This window comes from Cucurbita moschata, unplaced genomic scaffold (assembly GCF_002738365.1).
Source record: "Cucurbita moschata cultivar Rifu unplaced genomic scaffold, Cmos_1.0 Cmo_Scf00034, whole genome shotgun sequence".
Taxonomy (NCBI): Eukaryota; Viridiplantae; Streptophyta; class Magnoliopsida; order Cucurbitales; family Cucurbitaceae; genus Cucurbita; species Cucurbita moschata.
The window spans coordinates 1115161-1133210 of NW_019268550.1; the positions used below are offsets into that span (position 1 = coordinate 1115161).

Below are 18050 nucleotides of genomic sequence, written 5' to 3' on the forward strand. Positions count from 1 at the left end.
AAAAAAAAAAAAAAAAAAAAAAAAACCCTCCTCTTCTGGGTTATATAATATTGTGCATTTACAAGTTCGAACAATCCATTTGTTCTTGTTAATTGAGACAATATTTTGTTACTCTGGAAATTGCGCAATCCTTTTTGTTGACCTAACGATTATAAAATACAAGCGAAAAAAATTAATGAATCAAAACTACGATAGTTAAATAAATAATTATTGAAAATATTATTTATATTTAAATGTAAGTAAGAAAATTGATTGATATTTTTAATTATTATTATTTTTAGTACAAGACAAATTACGCAAATTTGAACACTTACGAACAAATGTTTGTTTATTGAATTGTGCTTATTTTGACCGCCATCATTTTTGTTTAATTTAAATGTAAGTAAAATAATCGATTATTTATATAGTTGATTATTGATGAAATAATCATACGTGTGAGATCCTATATCGATCGGAGAGTGTGGACACCTCTCCTTAAAATAAGTGTTTTAAAATTGTGAGGTTAACGACGATAAGTAACTGACAAAAATGAACAATATCTATTACCCGTAGGTTTGGACTGCTTACAAATGGATTGTGAAATCTTACATCGGTTGGAGAGGGAACAAAGTGTTGAAACCTCTCTCTAAAATACACGTTTTAAAATCGTGAGGCCGATGGTGATACGTAACAGACCAAAACGAATAATATTTACTAGCGGTAAACTTGGATTGTTACAGAATATATTTGATCCAACATGTTCATAGCAGCAAGTTGTAGCAATTTAGTCAGTAATATGTAATAATTTAATAATTTAGTTTATATGGTAGAAAATAAAGTCAATTTAAGTTTCATCGTTGAATGTATAATATCATAATATTTCAAGGTCTTAAATCAATACGTCGATCATTATTATAATTTTTTTATTATTAATTTTTAGTTACGAAAACTAAATTGTTAGAAATTACTTATAATATTTCCGACGAAAAATGTTTTTTTAACCAAAATTTTAAAAGCCTTATCCACTATATTAGAAATACCATCAGCCCAGCCCAATTAGACATGAATATTGAGTCAGCCCAAGTTAGAGATTAACAACCTAGGGTTTCTACAAATATATTAGGGCTCCCGCTAACAAGGTTTCAGTGGCTGGAAGTCGAAAGAGAAAGGTCACTCTGCTCCGCCGCGTTGTAAGTGTTTGCCGCCTTTGTCTTCTCCTCATCTCTTGATTGGGTTCTCCTCTTCCGTATCTCATTGCATGTGGCTATACGAATGACTTCTCATCTTTGTATTTTGGTTGCAATTTGAAATCCGTGTGAATATTGTAAAAGATAATTCTATTGTACTAATTTCTCCTTCGAAGTAAGTTCATCTCGATTCTCTTCCTCCGACTTCATTATTTGATTTGAGTATCATTTTAGGAACGCTTAGCATTGTCATTCGTATACGAAGTTTTGCTCTATATGTGATTGTCTTTGTTTTCCGATATCTTGTATACAAGCGGCTGGTTTGTGTGTCGAGATCTTTTACAGGAATCTGCCGCGTAACATTTGCATTAATTGATTAAGAATACTCAGTTGCTGTGGCCTTATAAATGTCGTCTGAAGTAAATGTTTTTTATTAGGGTTTATCATGGGATTATATACCTGATCTGCATATATATTCCAAACTGGTCTCCATTTTTGGTTCTGTTTTCTTGAAGAAAAAAAATCTTGCACAAAAAATATTTTAATTGATCTCGTGATATGGTATATTTTTCTTTTCGATTTTTGAGCCAAAATAGTTGGTGGATTGGAATTGCTTAGGGTTCTTGCTCTTGTCCTTGTTTCCTTCTAATTGAGGCTTTTTACTTCTGGTTTGATAGAGGTAAAAAATGAAGCACAACAATGTTATCCCTAGCGGTCACTTTAGGAAGCACTGGCAAAACTATGTCAGGACCTGGTTCAACCAACCTGCCCGGAAAACCAGAAGAAGAAATGGTTAGTGGTATTTTTTTGTTTTGTATGTTATTTTCCTGTGCTTCAGCTGGTGTCTGTGCATCACCATATCATTAAATTTGCCGTAGATATGGAACTCCTCTAACTAGTGTTTGATGAATCTACAATCAGCTCGTCAAGAGAAAGCTGTGAAGAACTTCCCCCGGCCAACTGCTGGACCACTCCGTCCCATTGTTCACGGGCAGACATTGAAGTACAACATGAAAGTGAGGGCTGGGAGGGGCTTCTCTCTCGAGGAATTGAAGGTATCCAGTCCCCCCATTTCTAGTTTCTATTTGCCTGACCTTTCCGGCCCTTTTAATGTCTTGGCGGTGGGGTTTTGTAGTAAGATCACTTGGATCAAATGTTTTTCAGCTTGGCTTTCAGGCTGCATGCTCTTAGAACTGGATCTTCTACATAGCTGTATATTTTATGCATGTACATTCTGTTATGGTCACTGGGAAGGATTTATTATCTTTACTATCTTTAGTTCACGATCATTTATATGGCATCTTAACTATCTAGTATTGGCCCCTTAGGCTGCTGGTATTCCCAAGAAGCTAGCACCTACAATTGGAATATCAGTTGACCATCGCCGAAGAAATCGCTCTCTCGAAAGTCTACAGGCTAACGTGCAGAGGCTGAAGACATACAAGGCGAAGGTGGTTGTCTTCCCAAGACGTGCTCGCAAATTCAAGGTCAGTTTGTCTAGAATCATACAACTCAAGTTGATTGTTATCGACTACTTGTTATGTACTTGATCTCAACATTTTGGCTATGAATGATTTAGGCTGGTGATTCAACTCCGGAGGAGCTCGCAAATGCCACTCAAGTCCAAGGACCATACCTGCCTATTGGACGTGAGAAGGCTCCAGTTGAGCTTGTGAAGGTCACTGAGGAGATGAAATCATTCAAGGCATACGACAAGCTACGTATAGAGAGGACAAATGAACGACATGTTGGTGCTAGATTGAAGAGAGCAGCAGAGGCCGAGAAGGAAGAGAAGAAGTAGATTGCTAGAACAACTGCGCAGAGGTCGTTCTATTTTCCTAATTTTTGGTATTTATTTTTACAACATTTTGAGCTTGACATATCTTCTGGACTTAATTTGGTAGATGAAAGTTCTGAGTTCATGGATTCAACGGTTATTTACCTTGGTTTTGTTCTTGTAGTATTGTTACTTCGTTGTGGTTTATTGCATCCAAAATAGCTTTGCAGTCTTTGCATTGCCTTTTTTATGGTTGAACTCAAATTCTTGCATCATTGGGCACTGGGTCGAAACCTCAGCGGTAGAAATGGAATTAACTCAAAAAGTATAGCGTATTTGATTTACTTTTATAAACTATTTTTTAAATAAAATTAATTATACTTCGAATTAAAATTAATTTTAAACTAGTTAAAATTTTGAATTAAGTTTATTATTAAATTATTTTTTCTAGAGTATTTGATTAGAAGATAATTCAAAAGGACTCCACATTTGTGAGAGGGAATTAATTTTACAAATAATATCCATGTAATGCTAAAAACATCATATTTTTAAATTTTGATTTTTTTGATCCTATGCTATAATTTCATTAAATTGGACCCTAAATTTAATTTAAAGATGCAATGTCCATAATGTTCATTTTATTGCCAAATCTTTGTAAATTCATTAATTTTAATAAAATAAAATTTTATATATAAAAATACACAAATTAATTATTGAATTTTTTTTTTCAAAATCTAAAAGTTTTAACAATATATATATATATATATTTTTGTTCTTTAAACTCTATTTAACGCTTCTAAAGTTTAAGTTAAGATTGCAGTATTTATTTATATTATTATTATCATTCTCAATAATAATAATAATAAGTAAAAGCGCAAAGGGAAATTATATGAATTTTGAAAAAGAAAAAAAAAACAAACGAAAATTTGTCATCTGAGAGGGATAAGGAGTATATATAGGTTTTAGAGGGAGATAAAATTGAAGATTGGAAATTGGCGCGGAGACTTGAGAAAGTTATCGAACGAAGCAGCGGCAGGTAAATTACCTGACGGCGAACCGCGGACGGCGGACGGCGGACGGCGGAATCGTCCTCTGATAGCTTTTGTCTTCCTACTTCCAGGCTTAGCGGCGTACTTCAATCGTATCGGCTACTCTGTAAACTCTCTTTCTCTCTCTGATGTCGCAAAGTTTATGGAATCCTGTGTGAAGAAGCAAGTAGAGCTTCACTTTCATTGTTATGTAAATCAAATCATTTTCCGGTTATTTATTCTCCTTGTAGTTCTTCGTCTTCGCACGGCCAGGTTACAGTGCATAAACCGTTTCCGTAACTTTTTGTGCGCTCTCTCTGCTGTTGCAATCATTTGGTATCAATTGTGAAGGAATAACAAGAAAATGAAGCTTCGTCTTCATTTTTAAGAAAATCAAATCGTCATCCTGTGGAATTTTCTTCATCTAGCTGTTCTTCTTTCAAGTCCGAGGTTACGGCAGCGTACGTCAACCATTTCTGTAAGCTCTCTCTCTCTCTCTCTCTCATTGCAATGTTTTCGGAATTATATGTGAGGAATATCAATAAAGTAGAGCTTCATTTTCATTTCTAAATTAATCAAATCAATACGAAACTTCTGCTCATCCTGTACTCTAAATTCAGGATTCGGTTTCTGATATTCACTTGCAACATTTGATTTGCATTTTCTAGGACAATGTTCACTAAGTTCGGATTCTTATCAGATGAAGGCGCTACAAACTATCGAGTTTGCTGATTTGACTTAGTAGGTTTCTCTGCTCACTCACTTCATCTTTCCGAATCCTGCTCAATTGGACCTCTCCGAGTTTGCGAGCAACGTTCTGCTGCTGGTGTGGGAGAAAGATATCATGAGTATGTTTTTTTGTAACGAGAAACTCTATCTTTCTGAATTCTCTCTGTTCCGACTCTATCGAATATGCTGATTGGTATGAGTATGTTTCTTTCTCAAACACTCGTCTTAATCTTTCTGAATTATTTTCTTGATGAACAGAAACGTTATATTTCTTCATTCTTCTGATATTATCGAGTCTGCTCAATCGAATAAGTATATTTCTCTGCTCAATGACCTAATTTTTCCGAATAATTTTTTTTTACAAGTAACTATATCTTTCTATATCTTTTCTCCGTAACTCTTTTGTAAGAAACTTTGCCTTTTACAATTCTAAATAGAATTAGTTCAAACAGATTTTCTGTTTAGTTTCTAAATTATTTGATTCACGAATCATCATGTGCGACTTGCTCATGGTGCTTGGAGGAGACCGAGATCAAATTAGCATTACTCCGAAATTGTATGGCTAATGAGCTAAGAGAGGGATGTTATTCTGACAGACGGCTTTATTTCTGGATTTTTTCAGACAAATCTTGCTCAATCTATGCACATTTTTCATGCAGTCTCTTTTGTTATTATTATTATTTTGTTTGAATTCTATGCTTTTTAAGAAATAAATTACAGTGTACTTTGTTTTCCTCAGTCATCCAGTCAATACTTTCAGAAATTCATTTTCAGATGTAAACGGACTGCTATTCATCTTTATATATGACAGTTGAAACGGTTTTTATAGATCAGTTATCTGACACTTATCATTAGACTGACTGACGGAAGAATTGGTATTTAATTTGCTTAGCTGCCGTACTTTTGTTGCGGGACTGAGATGTATGTGTTACAGTGATTTAGATATTTGTTACAATATTTCTAGAAGTACAAGAAGCTATTAGTCGCTTTAATCAGCTTCAATATGTCTATGCATATGTCAATGCAATATACATCATATTAATGAGTGCTACAAAACTACAATTGTAGTGCTTGATGTTCCATTTGGATTGTAACTTCTGGCCATGTTCTGTCATTTACATCTTCATCTTTTTTGTTTGCAGCATAAATATGCAATCTATTTTCTTGCCAAAAACATTCATCGTATACTCATTTGGTGGAGTATATTCTGGCACTTTGTTGCATCGAAGTTCTAGTAAATGTGATGGAAGGTATATGTTTGGCGATGCCGTATTAAAGTTGTTTAGGAAGAATGGCCTAAAAAAGGTCAGTAAAGCAGCATTATATGATAATTATACTATTAGCGCTAGGTGGCATGGATGTAAAGATCAAGAGGAACTATCTGGTGATTTGTGCAACTGTTTGATTCGTGACTATTGTAAGGTAGGGAATGTTGATGCTGCCATGTCTCTTCTTTCTCATATGGAGGCTGTAGGTCTCCATGCCTCTGTAGCATCTTACACATATTTGATTGAAGCTCATGGAAATGTAGGCAGGACTTTGGAAGCTGATATCTTATTTCAAGAAATGATTAGTTTTGGTCGTATGCCAAGAACAACGGTCTGCAATGCACTACTAAGAGGGTTCTTGAGAAAAGGCCTTTTAGATCTTGCATCTGATGTTCTTGTGTTAATGAGTGATTTAGATATTCAAAAAAATCAAGAAACGTATGAAATTCTCTTGGATTATCATGCCAATGCTGGACGGCTGGAAGATACTTGGTCTATTATTAATGAGATGAAACGAAAAGGTTTTGAGCTGAACTCATTTGTGTATAGTAAGGTTATTGTAATATATCAGAACAATGGCATGTGGAAGAAAGCAGTGGGGATCGTTGATGAGATAAGAAAATCAGGGATTTCTGTGGACAAACACATTTACAACAGTATCATAGATACATTTGGGAAATATGGTCAATTACCCGAGGCCTTAGAAGTGTTCAAAAAAATGCAGCAGGATGGTGTAATGCCTGATATAACGACCTGGAATTCGCTGATACAATGGAACTGTAAATCTGGGAACCTTGCTACTGCCCTGGAGTTATTCACTGACATGCAAGAACAGGGGATGCATCCAGATCCTAAGATTTTCATTACTCTAATTAGCTCGTTGGGTGAGCAGGGAAAGTGGGATATTATAAAGAAGAATCTTGATAGTATGAAGCTCAGAGGGCATAAGAATAGTGGCCTAGTTTATGAAATTTTAGTTGATATTTATGGGCAGTATGGTCAATTTCGGGATGCTGAGAAATGTATATCTGCTCTCAAGTCTGCAGGTCTTCTACCATCCGCTAGCAATTTTTGCATTATAGCAAATGCTTTTGCTCGACAGGTTTGATGCCCATCTTTACTAATTTTTCTTTTTGTGTTATGTAAGTTCTCTTGCTGCAAAAGTTAACTGAATTTTTATGGCCTTGGTTTGTTGTTAGTTCGTTGTTCTCTCTGCACAGAGATGCTGGATGTTTTCTATGAACAAAGAAATATTGTTGGTCGTGATTACTAAGTTATTGTGAGACAATTTTCTTGTATGTTGGTAATTCAATGTAGGGGTTGTGTGAAGAGACAGTAAAAGTGCTTCAGCTAATGGAGGCAGAAGGAATCGAACCAAATCTTGTAATGCTGAATGTACTGATCAATGCGTTTGCTGTTGCTGGCAGACATTTGGAGGCGATGGCCATTTATCATCATATAGTTGAAGTTGTAAGTCTTCATGTTCGGTAATGCAAAGCCAGACCAGAAACATAGTTAAAGTCGCATGCAATCAAATTTCTTCCTTTTTTGTATTATCAAGATAATCCTATTATTCATCCTTATTACTTTGTCATATTTTTCTGAGAAGGGTATCAGTCCTGATGTTATAACCTACACCACCCTTATGAAGGCGTATATTCGTGCAAAGAAGTTTCATAAGGTGCTTTCTTATCCTCTGGCCACATTAATTTTTGTTCCGATGAGTTTTCTAAATTTTTTAGATGAAGTTCTTCATTTATTGTCTATGTTTTGGCTGCATGAGATCGTTCAGTATGAAATTTTTTTGATACCTTCTAAGTCCTAACCATATCTGGCTAGGTCCCTGAAATATATAAAGAAATGGAACGTGCTGGTTGCACGCCAGATAGGAAGGCCAGAGAGATGTTGAAGTCCGTAACAGTGGTTCTTGAACAGAGGCATTGTAAGTTCACCCTTTTTGTACTTGTATTTCATAGTTCCTAAGCCAGAGCAGTCCTTGCATGATTGTGGTATAGTTCTTCACCACTTTGCCTCTAGGCGATGGTAAATTTAGCAAGTCCAGTCATAATTTGAAAATTTTATATTTGACGCATTATGCGTCTGACAGAAGGACTCCTCTTGAAAAATATTGCATTATATCTTAATTGGTATGGGGAGGGATGGTGTAATCAAAATGGTAAATGATCTTAGGTACAAGACCGATGGTCTGATGAATTAAGTTTCATGCATCTGAGAAAACGACCAAAAGTGGAAGTAAATCTTGTACATGTATTGATGCCTTTGTTTTGCATATGATAGAAACTATATTCTACTACATAGATCATTCAGTAACAACCAATTGAAAACCCTAGGAGTTTATATTGCATCTCCTCTACCAGCCTTTTGATCAATTACTCGTTGATTAAAAAGAAACTATTTTCTTATATCTAAGGCCACATTTCATTGTTTTTTTCCTAGAAAAAAAATATATGAAAAGACAGCAATTGAATGTTTGGATCTTGTTCATTGAAAAACAGTCGTAAAAAATTGATTTTACGTTTCTTTAGCAGCCATCTAAAATCTTGATCGAGGAATTGATCTACACCAAGAAAGTAGATCATAATGCCAGGTACAAACTGACCCTATTGCCTTAGAGTTGCTGTGAACATCTGGACATTCTCGTCAAGGAGGATCTATTATATGTCTAACAGTTTATAACGACATCAATGACAGGCCAACCTTCAAATGGACCCTGGGGAACTAGGGGCAGAAACAGTTTCTGGCAATAACCTTGGAGATGCAACGACGTCTATCTTGTAAGTTGTAACCATTATGATAATCATAGCACAAATTCTTTTATTATTCTATATGTTATTTGGGGATGAGAATCTTATCCTTAAAACCGGGGCGAAAATTGGATGCTGCTGATAACAATTGAGTAGTAGTTTGTTTATTCCTTAGTTTTTTGTATGAAGTGAAAATTATAATACTTCCTTTTATCCCTGTATTTTTTTAACGGAAAAAAATAATAATAGAACAAGGCCTCTGCAAAGAAGAAAAATAGGCAAAATGAAGGAAGAATAAACAAAGTTTTTTTTTTTTTTTAGCTAAACATATCCGAACTTGTATGAAATTCAATTGCTTAGAAATCCCATCTAAGATCGGGGTACTTCTTTAGGAAGTGGATTATGTAACATTAATTGGTTAATGTTAGCATGTTTGTATAATGTACTATGATTGGTTACTTTGAAATATACATTGTATGATGTCATTCGAAAGCCTTCGCACTGTAGCAGAAGTATTAAAGCAGGCGCCGTCGGTAAAAACAGGGAACGAAAACTTTATAATTATATATATTGAAAAAACTTTATGATCAAGTTTACATCAATTGAATTAGTATCAGTCAGGTAAGCAGTTGAGATCTGATGTTGAAGTGGAGAGCAATTAATGTGCCACCAACAATCAACAATCTGTATGGTCCACATGCTTTATTGGGCGGCTGGTTGCATAATATGAAAGGTACCAAAATTGATTATTATCTCAATAAGAATCTATCAGTTTTCATTCGTGTGCTATTTCATTACATGACCAATGCATGATATTGATGCATGTTATTTGACTTTTGCATTACTTTGCTATGTCAAAACGAAAACCTTACCCTTTTTCAAATAATGAACCAAAATAACAAGAAATAAAATAAAATAAAACCATTTGCCTCGGATATTTAATTGAGGATAGTTATTATTATTATTATTTTCACATACCGGCAGAATTTCAACTTGACTGAAATCCAAAGATTTAGATTCTGGTACTAGTTTAAAAATCCCTTCCACGACTATTTTGTTTTCAAAAGATAGCTTGTTTTATAATAATTTAGTACGTATCTTCTAGATATTATTATTAAACTTTAAAATTTAGCACAAACAGCTTTTAGGAACTTGGGGCGTTTTTTTTTGGAACAATTTGATAAGAAGTGTAAAATTGACATTTTTTGCGGAGATCTCATTTTTGCTTATATATATTTCAATAGCTGTTTAGTTACAATTATCACTTCATTTTATATAGTTTAGTGAAAATGATTTTCTTTTTAACAGAATAATATATTTCTCAGGAGCTTGTAAAATAAAAATATAAAGTCGTGTAAGATAATATTTAGAAAAATATTTAAAAAAAAAAACAGTAGTGAGTAGAGAGGTAAACCTTTTGTTGGATGGAGAGATAAAGCTATAAAACCACACTATTTTGCGTAGTCAAACGAGAAGTAGACCACATCCAACACCGTAATAAAGTTGGTACAACACCGTAAAAGCATCCTGAGCCAGATTGCCTCAGCCTTGAGCAACTCCAGATGCTTACTACCGCTAAAACAGCCATCTTCTTTATTTAGTAACAACTAACTACTTGTTGTCTAAAATGTCTGATGGGCAAAAGTACCACAATGGCTCGGGAAGCCCCAGGCTCCTAGAAACCGTGGGGCTTCTCGGAATCCTCAAGACTGGTAGGTCGGAACCAAGCCTTTTCCTCCTCCACAATAGAGTAGTTGCCACCATTTGCAGTATGGTTGGCCACCGCTGCCACAGGGTTGATGGTGGCCGGCCCGAAAACGCCGGTTTGTGGATTAGGAGCCCAATACTTATCAGCAGATTGAGGCTGAATCACATCATCAGGGACTATGCTTGGTCGGACTTGCTCGTCGTGGTTCTTGTCATACGTTGAACTGTGAGCTGCCCTCCTGTTTCAGGTTTGTGTCTCATCCTATTAATGCTCCATTCCACCAAATATAAAACCATATTTACGTTTTTTGGTATAGTTTAAGGTTAAAACTTTAATTTGAACTCTACTTCGTACATTAGATTTTTATTTTTCCCTAAATTTTTTGATATGGCTAATTTTTCTAGAGTAGTAGACTAAATTTACGATAACTGAATACAAATAAGAAATGAATAAAATGGCCTTGCGAAATTAAAATAGAACATTAGGGAGTTAAGGAAGTATGTTTTCAAAATAGATTAAAATTTAGGATAAAAATACACCCTAAACTTTTAAAAGTTTGAATAATAAACTTATAAAAAGATCTAAAAAAATTATTATTATTATTATTTTTTTGGATAGAAACCGTAAACAATATTTTTCAGCTTTAATAGTATTTCAAAAATATAATTAAACTTTAAAAAGCTTCATTAATATTTAAACTTTTTTAAAAGTTAAAAAATAATGAAGTACTACATTCAAAAATTACTTGCGAAAATTTAAAAATAGCATTAAAAACTCTTTACTTTTATTAAAAAAAAGTTGAGTTTTTTTTTAATGCTAATATATGAACGGAAATGGATATCAACATCTTATATATCATCTTCAAACTATTTAATTTTACTTTCAAGTACGGGTAATTTTGAATTTTTTTTTTAAAGAGTTGAAGGGTGTGAGTAGTTTTATAAAAAAAATTTAAAATATCAAAAAATTTTAGAAAAATTATGGTCATTTTTAAAACACTTTCATAAAAGGATAGTTTTAGAACATTTTTAAAAGTTAAAAGATATTTTAAAAATAGAAGGTTAAAAGGAAACTATATTACTGAATTATTTTTTTTTTAATTTAAAAATAGTATTGAAAATTTTCTAGTGGAAAGTGTAAAAATAGTTTTAGAATAAAATTTGTTTTAATGAAGTTTAAAGAGACTTTGGAGCAATTAGCAAACAAGAGTAAATAGCGTGTTTGGTTTCAAAAATGGACATTATTGGATAAATAGTTAACGAGAAAAACAGTTTTTAAATAAAGTCAAAAGATTGACATGGAAAAATACAAAATTGAGTAAACTTTGTTTTTCTTTTCTAAGTTGTTGAGTTCGAGAGTACCAAAATTTCCTTAGTGTAAACATTAAAGCGAAGCAAACATAAAAAAATTTGATAAAAGAAAATAAGGATTCAAATTATAAATAATTAATGTGATCCAAACTGTTAACATTAAAGCGAAGCAAACATAAAAAAATTTGATAAAAGAAAATAAGGATTCAAAATTATAAATAATTAATGTGATCCAAACTGTAAACATTAAAGCGAAGCAAACAAAAAAAAAATTTGATAAAAGAAAATAAAGATTCAAATTTATAAATAATTAATTTGATCCAAACGGTAAACATTAAAGCGAAGCAAACAAAAAAAAATTGATAAAAGAAAATAAAGTTTCAAATTTATAAATAATTAATGTGATCCAAACTGTAAACATTAAAGCGAAGCAAACAAAAAAAGAAATGATAAAAGAAAATAAAGATTCAAATTTATAAATAATTAATGTGATCCAAACCGACTGCAGACCTCTGGGGAAGAACTCATCTTAATTTTAAGAATAAGACGAATTCAACGGAACGCTTGAGTTGAGATAAGACTGAGAAAAAGCGATGGGACTGACACGCAATAATAACTAACAGAAATGATAAGAACGACACAGTCCCTCCACATGGAGGTTTTTTCTTTCCACTTATTGCTTAACTCCTGATATTAAACTATTTTCTTAATTTAATATACGTTATTTAATGAAGATTTGACTGAAACTACTGCCACTATAAGAATACAATCAAAACTTTGGAAAACATTAAAGAGTAAAATTATTAAAAATAGTATACTAAGAAAATATCTAGAAAAGGCATAATTAGCCGTTAATAAATATCAGAAACTTGCAGAAGAAGCCAAGAATAGTAACGATCTCCCTCCACATGGAGGTTTTCTTTCCACATATTGTTTAGCTCCTGATATTCATACTATTTTCTTAAATTTAAAATACGTTACTAAATGAAGATTTGATTGAAAACTACTGACACTATAAGAGTACCATCAAAACTTTGGAAGACATTGGGAGTAAAATTATTAAAAATAGAATGCTAAAAAAAAATATCTGAAAAGGGCATATTTAGCCGTTAATAAATATCATAAACTTGCAAAAGAAGCCAAGAATGGTAACGATCAGTGTCAATACTTCCAGACAAACATCACACCATCCCTTCCCCACTCCAACACAATAAAGGTAGTATAGAGATGATGATTCTGTAAGGGATATTTACCAATCAATGCTAGTGTGAAAGGGAATTATGCTTATTTCAGGGGATAAAAAATATTTTGAAACAAAGATAAAAATAGGAGAAATTATTATCCCATGTGACCTTATGTCAGCGGTTACTAAAATAACTTAATGTGGGGTACGTGTAGAATATTTGAGGGTTCAAATAGTTTCCTAATCCAAACATTAAGTGATCAACAATTGGATCTTACTGGACAAACAAGGTGAGAGCCAGCTAGTCCATTGAATGGAAACAAATTTGATGAACACAGTGTTCCACGTGACAAGGAAATATCTAATGTAACCATGATTCTTTTTCTATGTTTATCATAAAACTGAAACCCACATTTATATTCAATTTAAAACCTTGCGTAGTATTCATCAATAAGCAAATAAATATTGTGGTTAATTTGACATGTATTTTGAAAAGACACGTAGGATGGGATGGATATAGAAAATAACTCAGGAGTAGACCACCTAGTGGTTGTCTATATGAGTTGCAAACCCTACTCTGTCCCCTCAACTGCCCCCAATTCTGTCCTATCCATTATTCAAGCCACTGCGGGAAAGAGCCGAATCCAGACAGGAATAGAAAAGGGCTTAGAAAAAAGGTGTTAATCCAAATGTGTTATCGAGTGGCTGAACATCGGTCACATCAGATATCACATACGCTCGGCTTTAATTGTCGAGCAATTACTCTTGTACTTGTAGGTTTATTAGAGTTAGGGAGTTTGTTTAGAGATTTTTTAGCATCAAAATGGGGGCACTATAGATATTCACACCCAGTCTTCACTTCATCTTTTCATACGAATTTTGAGTTAAAATTGGATTCTAGAACAGTATTATAATGTCCTAAAACAAAAGTTAGGACCCAAATATTGCCACACACTTACAAATAAACTCCTATAAAATTTCAATTCACATTTAAAATCTATACACATTTTTATTTCAGTAAATTTTGAAGCATTTATTAAAATTAACTTTTGGAAAGAATAAAAGGATTTTTAAACAAACGAAAAAACAAGTTTTTTTTTTTTTTTTAAGTTTAGTTTTCAATTTTAATTACCATTAATTTTTTTACAGGACAGTTTAATTGATTAAAATACTGTTTTTATTAAACTATTAACCTAGTTATAATTAGTTGATATTAAAATTATTAACTAGCACTACATGATTTAAAGCGCTAAATGCGTACTAATTATCTTTACATTTTTTATTTGTAGCTTGTTAATTGATATTATCAATTTTTATTCGACTGTACTAAAACAAACAAATTATAGTTAACTGACTAAATAATTGATACAATATTATTAAGTTTTTCTTCTCTCTAAAGATATATATTATGTTTCTTTTAAAGTACATAATAGATAATAGATATAGTCAAGGACATGTGGAATATACTTTTAGTAAGTCACCTAATCTATATTTCTATTGAGTCTTTTGTTTTCTTCCAAAATTATAAAGTTATTAGGTCAACATTATATGAAAACTTATGATTTCAGAGTGGAAAAATTTTAAATCACTTATAGAAAAGCAGACTCAATCTAATTATTTGACTGGCCAAAGTTCTAGTAAAATAAATAGATCGATTGGAATTTTGGAAAATTAGAGTTTTAGGGCAAAATTGCCATGAGTCCTAACAATTGCTTATAAAGAAATAATGATTTTGAAAAGGTTAGAATAAAAAATGTGTTAGGTAGGTTTAAGATTTGAAGAATCATTTTGCCAAAACAAAATGAAGATTCGTGGTTTGAAAAAATTAAATTATGTTAACTTTGAGATAAAATATTATTTCAAATCACACTTAATTTTTATTAATTAAACGCTAAAATCTTCCTAATGTTGCTTTTCACTATAATTAAACTAAAATAATTGTAAAGCTAAAATGTATTAAATATATTGTAGGTATAGTACTATAAAATCCTATCACCACAAATTTATTGCGCTGAGGCCTTTTGTAATTTCAACATTACTAAGGGTAAAATGGCTCAGTTTGATTTCACATGGATTGTTTAAAACATAAACTTGACTAAATTCCGAAGGTAATACTAAGAAATAAAATATGTTTTCAAAGAAAACACGTAAAAAGGTAAAATAATTCTATAGTTTTATTTTTCAAAAATAGAATATAAAATGAGAATTGAAACATAGGTAGAAGTAGAACAAATTAATTAATAACTCTTATAATAAATGAGTTACTCATTATATTAAAGATAAATTAGGTATTACTAAAATAAAATATAGATTAGTTATTTACTAAAATAAAATAAGGAGTAATTTTCGTAAATCGGATTTACTCGTTCGCCCCTTCCCCAAGTTTCACAAAGAATTCAGAGGAATAAGAATTAGCACTCTCTAATTCCAAGTCTCCTTCCACACAGCAAGCAATATCGACTAATAAACAACGTGAATGAACAAACACCGAATGAAAATAAAATTGGCAAAATCTTCCATAAAATCAAACAAAAAAACGAAGAGGAAGAGAGGCAAAAAGCATCAAGTCAAGGAACTCATAATTTCCAATTTTCTAGGCGAGGTAGGTGTAGTATTGAATATGGCGGGAAACTCGAAGGTCAATTAGAATCCTAAATCCTTTTGTGATGAAGACAAGACCAGAATCAGAAGAAACCGATAATAAGTATATGATCAAAAGAAAAAAACAGAGCGAAAGAAGAGAGGACTATGAGTTACGTCATGAAGACGTTTATCTTAAGTGTGCGTCGGTGTGAAGTCGTTCAAAAGGCAATCAGCGTGAAGAAGAAGAAATGCAACAACAATCGGAACAACTTTGTAAAGAAAATTTCGCAACAAGAATGCAATATAGCTATCTACCAGAGAATAACAGAACAAAACAAAGTAACAGCACAATAACTTCATGAACATTCGCACAAGAAAAAAAAATCGAAGAAGAAGAAGGAGAACCTGAACTTCGGAGCAGCGGAAGAGATCGCAGAGTTGCGAAGTGGATCTCTGTTCCAGATCTGGTCAGTGATTCGTTTCCTCAAGCCGGCGATCGCTCCTGCGCTCCTCGAATTAGCGGCCATACAATTCAAGCTCAAAAAGAGAGAGAGAGAAAAAACGAAGAACCAGAAAAACGACGCCTAAGAGAAAAGGGAGAGAGCGACGATGAGGATGAACAAGCGATTAATTGCTTATGATTCTGGATTCTAATCGTTCGCGGCAACTCATTTTATATAGTGCGCCAAGTACGGCGTCGTATTAAAATCAGCCAAAAGGCGACAAAACTCAAAAGCTTCCTCACTCGTAACGCAAATTGCCTTCTCCGTTCGTCCGCACCTACTTTCATTTCGCGTACGGAATTTCTTTTCGTTTTCTATTGGTACACGTTTCTTCACGGTTGTTGCATATTCCGTTTATATGTTCTTTTTTCTTTCCTTCCGCAAAGTGGTCAAGTCATGCATTTTCCCCCACCCCAGGGCCCAACCTACCACCCCAACGCCGTCATTTAACGGTTTCCATCTTTTTTTTTAATACTAAAATAAAATCACGTGAAAAGATTTGGGACTTTTGAGTATCGAATATTTAATTCTTTCATTATTTAGTTATCTATAATTTACTGTTAAAACTAATTATTGAATTTTCCATTTATCAAAAACAGCTAATGTGAATATTAAATATATTTGGTATTTTTTTATTTATAAAGTTATTTAATAAACTCGTTTGACATGTGATAAATTATAATGTATTTTTAATTATAGGCTAAGGAGTGGTGGTGGTCAATATTTTGAATTTTCTTGTAATTATGTTATATCTCATGATAAATATTTTTAAATATTAATTAGTTGGCCTAGAATTAATTTCTAAATTCCTGCAATTTAAAGTTTTCTTATTAGTTAGTGGAGATGCATCATTTTAGTTCTAACACCATATACATAACTTTTCAATAAAATAAAATACATACGTTATAAAATGAAAATGTTTATATGATTTGATAAATTGATCGCACCAGGCTATCTAATCCAAATCATAAAATGTTGGTTTGGATTGAAGAACACAAAAATGTGTTTGATTTGTATGTTGGCATTTTTTTTGGTGGAGTGAATCTGACCGAAAAAAAAAAAAAAAAAAAGTTACAATCCAATCTAACCCAACCAAACACTACCTTGCTTTTAAAAATATTAAGAATATTTAACGTTTGTGATTGTATTATTGATCTGTGGCGACGTGTAAATGTTCGATATTTGAATTTTATAAAATTTTAGTTATTAATACAATATGTATTATGAATATGTATAATTTTTTAAATAGTTAAAAAAGAAACCCGCCAACTCAATCTAACTTTTTATTTTTGAGTTAAATTGTGAGCTTTGTTCAGGTTGCTCAAGCCACCCACCCGACCAAGAATAACAAAATTTGAGAGAGGTGTTAGGAAACGGGCTTGAAGAGACCAATAGAAGGCCCAAAATATTTAATGGGCCGAAAGAATATACTAAGTGGACAGAGCACCTTTTGTTTACTAGGAGAAATTTGAAAGTATCTCAAAGTTGCATAAAAAAGCAACTCAACAAATTTACAATAGTGCCCTCGCGAGTCAGAAGCCACCACTAGAACATTTGAAGCCAAATCATGCCATAATGGTAAATAAAAGGCATAAAGGAAATATAATCATAATATAAAATAATATTCAATAATTTACATATTTATCTCTTTTTTTTCGTCTCGAACATTAATATTTTATTAATTCATTTCAATGATAATAATGTTAATTTTTTTTTAAAATTTAACAAGATTAAAATTTAAAATAATATATGACTTTGATTTTAATATCATTTTAGTTCTTATATTATCAAACTTATTCAATACATTATTTTTTAATTTTAGCTTAATATTTAATTTACTCTTACTTTTTATTATTATTATTTTTTTAATGTAGCCATACATTTATATCGAATTTTTATTGTGTATTAAAATTGGGTTAAAATGGTCATATTTTAAAATATAAAGAATGTATGGAAAAGAATTAAATAAATGAAATTGAATATATATTAAAAGAAAAAAACAGTAAAAACAATAAATTAATATTATTTAA

General features: G+C 32.2%; 3 protein-coding genes across 15 annotated transcripts; 2 read left to right on the forward strand and 1 right to left on the reverse strand.

Moving 5' to 3' along the window:
- Positions 1–1064: 1064 nt before the first annotated feature.
- Positions 1065–3175, forward strand: LOC111430838 (60S ribosomal protein L13-1). 2 transcript variants are annotated; one of them, XM_023067272.1, is made up of 5 exons: positions 1065–1169; positions 1844–1958; positions 2088–2221; positions 2495–2653; positions 2746–3175. In XM_023067272.1, exons 2-5 carry the CDS (start codon positions 1853–1855, stop codon positions 2965–2967), a joined length of 621 nt encoding a protein of 206 aa, XP_022923040.1. In that variant the 5' UTR covers positions 1065–1169; positions 1844–1852; the 3' UTR covers positions 2968–3175. The 2 variants fall into 2 exon arrangements, with proteins under 2 accessions (XP_022923040.1, XP_022923041.1); XM_023067273.1 differs by lacking the exon at positions 1065–1169 and adding an exon at positions 1195–1341.
- A 732-nt stretch (positions 3176–3907) lies between these two features.
- On the forward strand, positions 3908–9531 carry LOC111430464 (pentatricopeptide repeat-containing protein At5g42310, chloroplastic-like). 12 transcript variants are annotated; one of them, XM_023066693.1, is made up of 10 exons: positions 3910–4098; positions 4223–4449; positions 4640–4819; positions 5843–5950; positions 6044–7070; positions 7286–7438; positions 7578–7649; positions 7808–7910; positions 8515–8576; positions 8681–9225. In XM_023066693.1, exons 4-9 carry the CDS (start codon positions 5850–5852, stop codon positions 8523–8525), a joined length of 1467 nt encoding a protein of 488 aa, XP_022922461.1. In that variant the 5' UTR covers positions 3910–4098; positions 4223–4449; positions 4640–4819; positions 5843–5849; the 3' UTR covers positions 8526–8576; positions 8681–9225. The 12 variants fall into 12 exon arrangements, with proteins under 12 accessions (XP_022922462.1, XP_022922461.1, XP_022922459.1 ...); XM_023066691.1 differs by adding an exon at positions 9355–9531 and having other exon boundaries at positions 3911–4098; positions 5843–7070; positions 8681–8763; XM_023066684.1 differs by adding an exon at positions 5512–5621 and having other exon boundaries at positions 3911–4098; positions 5843–7070.
- Positions 9532–10158: 627 nt separating this feature from the next.
- Positions 10159–16185, reverse strand: LOC111430463 (late embryogenesis abundant protein At5g17165-like). Its single transcript, XM_023066681.1, has 2 exons — positions 15923–16185; positions 10159–10679 (listed from the first exon to the last, which is right to left on the reverse strand). The coding sequence occupies exons 1-2, from the start codon at positions 16042–16044 to the stop codon at positions 10409–10411; spliced, it is 393 nt and encodes a 130-aa protein (XP_022922449.1). The 5' UTR covers positions 16045–16185; the 3' UTR covers positions 10159–10408.
- Positions 16186–18050: the final 1865 nt, after the last annotated feature.

Excerpts from the sequence above, each read along its gene's own strand:
- LOC111430838 (XM_023067272.1), top strand. The coding sequence starts at position 1,853 with ATGAAGCACAACAATGTTATCCCTAGCGGTCACTTTAGGAAGCACTGG. Across the intron at positions 1,959-2,087 it reads GAAAACCAGAAGAAGAAATG|CTCGTCAAGAGAAAGCTGTG; the intron begins GTTAGTGGTATT and ends ATCTACAATCAG. Across the intron at positions 2,654-2,745 it reads GACGTGCTCGCAAATTCAAG|GCTGGTGATTCAACTCCGGA; the intron begins GTCAGTTTGTCT and ends TGAATGATTTAG.
- LOC111430464 (XM_023066691.1), top strand. The coding sequence starts at position 5,850 with ATGCAATCTATTTTCTTGCCAAAAACATTCATCGTATACTCATTTGGT. Across the intron at positions 7,071-7,285 it reads CAAATGCTTTTGCTCGACAG|GGGTTGTGTGAAGAGACAGT; the intron begins GTTTGATGCCCA and ends AATTCAATGTAG. Across the intron at positions 7,439-7,577 it reads ATCATCATATAGTTGAAGTT|GGTATCAGTCCTGATGTTAT; the intron begins GTAAGTCTTCAT and ends TTTTCTGAGAAG.
- LOC111430463 (XM_023066681.1), bottom strand. The coding sequence starts at position 16,044 with ATGGCCGCTAATTCGAGGAGCGCAGGAGCGATCGCCGGCTTGAGGAAA. Across the intron at positions 10,680-15,922 it reads TCCGCTGCTCCGAAGTTCAG|GAGGGCAGCTCACAGTTCAA; the intron begins GTTCTCCTTCTT and ends AACCTGAAACAG.